At 47.0% G+C, this 8,819-nt stretch overlaps 1 protein-coding gene across 1 annotated transcript; it reads left to right on the top strand.

Moving 5' to 3' along the window:
- Positions 1 to 736: 736 nt before the first annotated feature.
- On the top strand, positions 737 to 4,882 carry LOC121048619 (the record flags this gene model as incomplete). The annotated part of the gene is made up of 2 exons (XM_040505149.1): positions 737 to 1,160; positions 4,686 to 4,882. Coding segments are annotated over exons 1-2 (621 nt in total), but the record flags the coding sequence as incomplete, so codon positions are not given.
- Positions 4,883 to 8,819: the final 3,937 nt, after the last annotated feature.

Raw genomic sequence — 8,819 nt, 5'->3', positions numbered from 1 at the left:
GCCCGCCGCACACCTAATTCTTTGACTTATGAACAAGTTGTACAAGCCATGAATGTGTACTACGACCCCAAGCGGCACGAAATAACGGAAAGCTACAAATTCCTCAACCGTTGTCAAGTGGAAGGCGAGTCTGTCCGTGCGTTTCTGGTTGAAATACGCCGAATGGCAGACAACTGCAACTTTGGCAGCATGTTGGCCCGCATGCTTAGGGACAGAATCGTTCGCGGGGTGCGCTCAAGTACCTTGCAAAAGCAGCTGCTTGCAGAAAGAGAACTAACACTAGAGGAAGCCGAAGCATTAGTGGTTTTGTCAAAAACAGCCTAAAACGACTAAAAAAAATGTCTTCGGAGCCAGCGGCACTGCTGCAAGTGCAAGCGCGTCGTCATTCTTCAGCACAAGATAACGTGAAGCGCGATGCCCCGCGAGAGTGCGGCAGGTGCGGGAGCACAAAGCATGATGACAACAGCTGTGGCTGGGCCAAGTCTCGTTGTTGCCGTTGTGAACGGCATGGTCACTTGGCAAATTAATGTCGGAACGCTGCTACCCGCAAAAGCCAAGTGAGTAAGGCGGCTCACGCAACGACCTTGGCTGTTGCTGAAGCCACGTCAGACGCGGAAGGCAGTTATGAAACGCGCATCTGGAGTTTGGTTTCAGAAAGGAAGAACTTTCTCGAACCGCCGGTTCACCCCACATTAACGTGGGGGGAGGGGGGGGGGGGGGGAGAGTAGAGCTACTAATGGAAGTCGACACCAGATCTGTTTGTGTCATATCACGGCAAATTTTTGAGAAACATCGTAAGGTGTGGCCGTGCTTGAAGCCGTCACGTGCTAAGCAGTCATGCTACACAGGTCGTACTCCAGTGCTGGGTGAGCTTCAACTCCGTGTGCACTACAAAGGCGTGGACGTCGATTGCTCCCTGACTGTACTGGACTGTTCGGGACCAAGCCTATGCGGCAGGGACCTCCTTGCCAAGCTGAAGGATGCCGGGATGCCTATCCTGCAGTGGGCCGGACACGACTCTCCAGCGCCAGACCCAAAATGCAGCGCATCAGTCAACAACATCTTCAGTGACTACCAGGATGTCTTCTCCAGGGACCTGGACGTAATCAAGGGACCTCCAGCCAGCCTGCAACCGAAGGACGGAGTTTCCCCCAAGTTCTGTAAGGCGTGACCCATCCCCTATGCGCTTCCCGATAAAGTGTCGTAAGAGCTGCACCGGCTAGTATCTCTCTGTGTGCTATCACCTGTAAAACACTCGGAATGGGCAACCCCCATAGTCCCATTACTTAAGAAAGACGGCAATGTACGAATTTCTGGTGATTTCAAAGCCACATTGAACCCCGCCTGCGCAGTTGAAAAATATACGCTGCCTGTTATTGAGGATATTTTTGCGCGCTTAAAGGGCAACTCCGCTCAATTCCGAAAAATTTAGGCCTCCATGTGATTCACATTCACAAAGCACTACTAAACAACTCTACGTCTTCGGATTCGCGAAATGTGGAATATTATTTGTGTAATCCTAATTTAAACATCAGCAGATACCGAAACCGAAACTTCGGTTGCGTCAGGCAACATTGGTCTCGGGTTGTCAGAGTCATCGCCACGCCCCGTCGAACCACGTGGTCTTGTGATGTTCCGGAGGGAGCGAGAAACAGGACACGCGACGCGTGCAGGTTTCTTTTTTTTTTTTTTTTTTTATTGGACGCGGGCAGGTCGCTTTGCGTGGCGTGGACGGTGATGGCCCTGGGGAGAGGGGGAAGGGGAGAAGACGAAAGAGAAGGGGTGCTGAGAAACAGACCGATAAGCGCGCAGGGCAGCGCAAACTAACGCATCCGTGTTACGGTGATCACGTGGACGCCCTGTCAGCCAACACCGGGAGGAGAAACTCATGACGTCACCGTTCAATTTCGCTCTGAGAAGTAAAAACAAGCAGAACGTGAGAATGACGTACACATGCCTCTGACGTAGTGGTTCAACGTTGGCCGCTCCAACTCCGTGGCATTGACTGCGCTGATGATTGCGCCTCGCGCCGCACGCTAGAGCTGGCAAATTTCGGCGACTTGGCTCGCTTGAAGGTTTGCTGGCCAGTTCGTTAAATATATAAACGAAATTAGATCATAATATTTGACGTGGGGTCTTCCTATATGATACTGAAGAGGGCTACATAGTTTTCTAAATATCAAAAATGAAGCGGAGTTGCCCTTTAAATGGTGGCGAAAGTTTCAGCACCTTGGACTTGGGTGACACGTATAATCAGGTGCCATTGGATGAAGCCGCGCGGAAGCTTTGTCTTATCAACACTCACAGGGGCTTGTTTTGTTATATTAGGCTCCCGCTTAGCATTGCCTCTGCCCCGGCAATTTTTCAAAGAAAAATGGACGTGATACTTGCGGGCCTGCTAGCTGTGGAAGCCTATCTTTACGACGTGCTCGCGTCCGAAAAAAAGACGATAATGGGGAGCGACTGAAAAGCGTGCTGGAGCGGTTTCGCGAACACCGCGTTAAACTGGGGTATCACAATTGCACTTTTCGTTAACCAGCCGTCACTTATCTCGGTCATCGCATAGACAAGCAAGGCCTTCACCCGACTGAGAAAAACGTGGACGCAATCAAACAGGCACCCAGCCCACGTAACATAAGTGAGCTCCGTTCGTTCCTGGGAATGTTGACGTTTTATGCCAAGTTTCTGCCAAACATGTCAACCCTCCTCGCTTCGCTATATCGGCTATTGGAGAAAAATTCACAATGGCAGTGGAAACAACCACAAAAAATTGCTTTCAACAGTGCCAAGCAATGCCTTAAAGGGATACTTCAACGAAATTTGAAATATTCCCGTCGTGTTCAAAAATAGGTTGAATATGATCCCCAATATCCGTAAATGACAATCGCACGTTTGTATTTTGAGCCTGGTGGCTGTATTTTTCGTTATAAACGGCCCACTCTGGCAAGCGCTCGGAGAAGGCCCAGCGGAGACCACGTGACATCCAACGCAATCGTGACGTAGGTCGTCTCAAGACGAGCAAAGCTACGGCGAGGCTGACGTCGAGAGGATGGCCTAGTCGTTCCAGCCACCGAAGCGGCTGCTTTTGTACAAATTTTGAGTGACGGGTTAATCTTCTATAATCTTGTAGGGGGACAATAGCGACTTCTGCGACACACAAAAGGCGTTCTCGGGAAGAGGGGAGTTTCTCCTGCCCCTCTTCTCTCGTCGTGGCCGGAGGAGAGACAACCTCCGTCACTAGTTGCCAAGGTTGCTAGACGGGCATTACAAGCGAGGCGTTAGCGACATCCACCAGGTGCTCTTTGCTAATCGTTTAATTCGTTTTAAAATTCCTTTTAGTTACTTTTTTAACAAGATATTGGTATGTTCGATTTGATGGTGCATTTTTGAACACATATAGACCAAAAAATGAGCGCCAAAATTTCGTTGTAGTATCCCTTTAAAGGGGCCCTGCAATCATATTTAAGCGTCTACCTTTTTTGCGGTTTCCACGTCTCTTGGGGTCCGGGCAAGCCAGCGGGCACGGAGAGAGTAACTAAATATCAGTGCGTCATATTTTAACCGGACGACGCGGAAACCACCTCCACTGACGAGGGCGACCCGCGGTACCGAAAGCGCGCAAAATGTGACGTGTTTGGTCCTAGGCTTACTACTGGTCAGAGCCGCTAAAAGCTTTTTCGTAGTCGAAATACAAAATATAACTGGCGCGACCCGTTTCAATTATTTATAAAAGAAGTTTTTGTTCAGTATTTTAGATCAGAAAAGAAACAAATGCAGTTTATAAATTACGGAAACAAGAAAAGACCCGTCGACATACCCACCACCAAGCGGCGGAAAAAACGGCGCATTCTAGAAATAACTAGTGGGATGAGGCTACGACGAACGGCCAGCGTAGAAAAGACCCGGATGTACGCGGCGGCGCTGCGGTCGTATACCGGCTCAACGATCCGACCGGTTCCGAGCATTCCGAAGGCCTTCGGCGCGGGCCCTGTTGGCGATTTGGCCATTTGGCGGCATAGCAGCGCGAAGTGGCTCCCGTTCTGAACTGATCTTTACCCCGTGTTTGCTGTCGTTTGTGGCCAATGAAGTGTTATGCCAAAATAGTCTTTAATCGCGCAGCAAATGCAATGCGAGCCGCCCCGGCCGCCCGCTTCATAGAGTCTATTCAACATATGCTTTAGTGGCGCCCTCTCGAGCCGTTGACCCGGAGTGCGGCAACCGTGAACGCTCGATGAGCTCACTACCTCTCCTCTAGTTCATGGCCACTCAAGCCAGGACCTACTACGTCATGAAGGAGGTTCTTTTTTGCTTGTTTTTGTAATTCTAATTCGCCTATAACTTTTAAAATAATGCGAAATTTGAGAAAAGAAAAGTTTGATTAAGTTACTACGTTCAGTGCGCTCAGGTTCGGTGCAAATTAAAACCAGTCAAAAAGTCATTGCAGGGCCCCTTTAAGGAAGCGAAGGTTCTGGTGCATTTCGACCCGTCTAAGGAGCTAAAGCTAGAATGCGACGCATCGCCGTATGGCGTGGGAGCAGTCCTGTTCCACACCTCGGGCAACGTTCACAAGCCCATCGGGTTCCGCTCTAGGACCTTAACACAAGCAGAACGGAACTATTCTCAGCTTGAGCGAGAAGCCCTCGCACTCGTGTTTGGCGCGACAAAGTTTCGGGATTATCTCCTAGGTCGAGGGTTTACCTTGGTTACCGACCACCAGGCACTCCTGGGTTTCCTGAGAGCTGACCGTCTGACTCCGGCAATGGCCGCTGCCAAGATTCAACGCTGGGCGCTTGACCTGGGTGGCTACCGTTACAAGCTGCACTATGTGCCAGAAAAGCAGTTGCTGAACTCGGATGGCTTCAGCAGATTGCCGATGCTGTCAACGGAGCAGGAAGATGACGGTGAGCCCCCAGAGTATGTTCTCTCCTTGGAGACCTTGGATGACGGCATGGTGACAACGCGTGAGCTAAAAGATCTTACGGCTGCCGATTGTACCTTAGCTCGTGCCAAGCAGCACAAATTGCGCGGCTCGCCTAAAAGCGCGAAGGAACTGGAGCCTTCTTTGCTACCATTTTATGATAGCGAGCTCGAGTTGTCGGTGACACACGAACTAGTATCCTGGGGTAATCGAGTGATCATATTGGTAATAGCCCAGTCGAGAATGCCGCAGCTCCTGCATGAAACACACCAAGGGTCTAGACCGCGACATCAAAAGACTATCAGCTAACTGCAAAAACTGCATAATAAACTTGTTCCTGCCGACAGCAGCACCCCCGGTGCCTTGGCCAAAGACCCTAGAGAAGTGGTCTCGGCTACACATAGAGTTTGCAGGACCGCTGGCTGGAAAGATGGTACCCGTAGTGGTGGACAGCCATTCAAAATGGATCGAAGCTGTACCCATGAAACGTGCTGCCACAGCGAGTACGATCGGCTGTCTACGCAACATTTTCAGCCATTTCAGCGTGCCACGTACTAAAGTTTTCACAAAGGAACACTGTTTACTAGCCAAGAATTTGCCACATTCGTAAAGAGAAACCACATCACTCACCTCCGCACAGCCCCTTTTCACCCTCAGTCGAACGGAGCAGCCGAAAGGGCAGTCCGAACAGTGAAAGATGGCCTTCGTAAAATGAAAGAGGGGACATTGAAAGACAAACTGTCGAGTTTGCTATTCAGCTATAGGAGGACTTCTCAGCGCACGGGGAAATCGCAGATACGTTCTCGTTTAGACACATGTTTTCCTCAAGCTGTCCCAAAGCCGCCACAGCGACGTGATGACTGGGCGGTACAACCAGACAGCAGCGTCTATGTGCGCAATTACGGCGCCGGTGAAAAATGGACACCCGGGCGCGTCAAGATCACGACAGGAGCCCGGATGGCGACCGTGGAAACCCCTGCAGCGGTTATTTGGCGGCACACCGACCAAGTACGCCCCCGCCACGACGCAAGCCCGCAGAGTCTTCCGGACAGCCACGCATCGAACGCTACAGAGGCTTCAGGTCGAGCACCGCCTTCCCAAGCAGCCGAAACGGCTGTAGGGCCTTCCGCTCAGTTATCTCCCGACAGAGACCAGCGGCTAGATGACCCGACTATACACCCACCCTCTACCTCGAAGACGGACGCAGGTAGAGCTCAAACAACGACCCGGCGGTCGACGAGACTTCGTAAACCAGTAGATCCGTTCCACTATTAAGGGGAGAGAAATTGTTGTATTGTCACTAGCTTTTTATTTCTGGATTGTCATTCCCGCGCGTGCTGGCTTCGTTTATTCCGTTCGCCGAACAAAAGGGCGGAGGAGGAATGACGTGGTACCGACTATCTCTTAGGAGGTTGTCGGTACCCCGTCGGTCCTCCTCCGCCCTTTTCCTCACCCTCCAGTATCCTACTTTCGCTCAGAAAACTATATATATAGGACTCAACTTAATAAAGACGTTAATACGCTGCCACCAGCTGTTCTTCTGGTTTATTCACGCCGCACGCGGTGGCTTATGCGACGCAATGGTCATATTGCTAAAATAACTACCGAGTGCTTCATGTCTGCTTTATTCAACAAATGGTTTTGCCTTTCACAGTCCGAAAAATGATAGCAAATGCCCTGTCTTATGGTGTTATGCGCTACCGTATTACTCTGCATGCTAACTGTTCATTGGGTTGGCAAAACAAATATGACAGTATTCGAAAAGGAATTCCGAAAGCTATAGCATACAGTACCAACATCCCATCTGATGATCTCTTCTGTTTTTTACATCTCCTCGCTTTGCAACACTCTTCGAGAGAGCTGTCATAAAAAAATATTGCTGGAATAGCCCTTTAAAAATTTCACGTATAACTCAGCGTTCACTAATGGACAGCGAACATTTTGCGATCCCGAGAGTGTATACTAAATATGAAAAAAAGAAAACGCCCATTTTATTTTCCTGTTATATTTAACAGATTGACAGTACCACTTCGTAATATAAACTCAAAACGACAGTTAAACACATTTCTGAGTACGAAGTTTTAGATATCATTACTGTGTTACCTCATTTTATTGTGTTGGCTCTTTCCTGCTGCGTTGTCAATATTAGAAATGTTTTTGCGTTTCTTTTTGCGCATTCGATGCGTGTTGTAGTTTTTTGTTGTTGTAATTATTGTGATACATGTTTATATTTCAATTTCCTATGCTATTTTTCTTTTACGCCGTTGCCGGGTCACGTCCCGCAAGCCATCACGGGCTTTGGCGGACCTGTTACCACTGACTTGTATCTCAAGACTGTCAATAAAATTATTATTATTATTATAAACCAAAAATGTCCCAATAATTATCAATATTGGCACTTACTGGATAGTATGGACAGATATACCAAGATTACCCTAATATTTACCAAAATTGGGCAAATATTGCATAATATTGGTAGCATTGTGAGTTATACATAGTTTGTCTCAATATTTACCAATATTTGGCACATACTGGGTAATATTTGTAATATTGGCCAGCTATACCAAGATTGTAACGATATTTACCAATATTTCCCAGTTTTCGGCACATATTTGATAATATTGGTAATATTTTCCGCTATACCGAGATTGTCCCAATATTTACCAATATTTGGTACATACTGGGTACTATTGAGCGGCTATACGAGATTATCCTAATTTTTTTATTATTATTATTATTATTATTATTTACCAGTATTGTCAGATGGCTTTGTTGTGCCCATACATATAATATTTCATTCCGATGGGCAAATAAAATATATTATTATTATGATTATATGGGGCACATGATTAATAAGATTAGTATTATTGACCACTTATCTACGACTGTCCCAATATTTACATATATTTACCAATATTGGGCACATACTTGACACTATTGGTAAGACTGTCCAGTTATACCAAGATTGTTCCAATATTTACCAATATTGGGCGCACAGCAGATAATATTGGTCAGATATACCAAGGTTACCGCATGTTTATGAATATTCGGTGCATATTGGGCAAGCGGGCCGATTTTTATTTCAATATCAGGCTAATATTTTGCTGCTGCCTGGGAATTTGCTTATGGAGGAAGGAAGGCCCTGCAAGCCTACTGAAGAAGTCGTTATTTTACTACCACAGAAGACTGAAGATCAGCTTGATTAAATTTAAAAAAAGATGAAGACAAGCGAGTAACACCACATGAAATTGGTATAAGTAAATCAGCAAATTTCTAGAAGATGCACGCAATACGCCGTTTAGTCCTCACGAGGACTGTTGCTTATAACATCTGTATAATTCGAAATGTTGCAGGAGTCTCCTTTCTAATCATTTGTACTGTTTTAAACATTTACAAATTTGGCTTTTGTCATTTTAAAGTAACTTAAACAAAGCGAGTTGTGCTGGATCATTTTTTCAATAACGTTTTTGAATAAACGGACGTTGGCAGTTTCTGATTGGGAGAAGTCTTGTTTACTAGTTGTGTGCAGCTGTAGCTGTACCCCTTAAGAATATGTAGTTGACGACTGTTCAGTATGTGATCTCCTTAAATGCCCGAGCTATGCTATATTAAGCATATGAACTTTTTGGTTATAGTAGGCTATTTTAAGGCCCGTGAAAGCAGCAGCATGGGAGACTGCGAGTTACTATAGCGATTAGCAATTAAGTTGCTTGGTTGCCATGGTAAGTCGGGGTCGTACCTCAATGTAAGCCATCTCAAGGACGCCTACGCGTCATTGTAGAAGACACCTTGAGGCAGTCTTGAAGACGTCTACCATACATCTTAGAAAAAGTCTTACAGACCAAAAAGGAGGGTGCGTAATGACATCTTATAAATGTCTACACGTGTTTCAAGATATCTT

This window comes from Ixodes scapularis, unplaced genomic scaffold (genome assembly GCF_016920785.2).
Source record: "Ixodes scapularis isolate PalLabHiFi unplaced genomic scaffold, ASM1692078v2 PGA_scaffold1__304_contigs__length_218370807, whole genome shotgun sequence".
Lineage (NCBI taxonomy): Eukaryota > Metazoa > Arthropoda > Arachnida > Ixodida > Ixodidae > Ixodes > Ixodes scapularis.
Note: the sequence above shows the minus strand (reverse complement) of the source record. Positions and strands in the feature narration are given on the sequence as shown.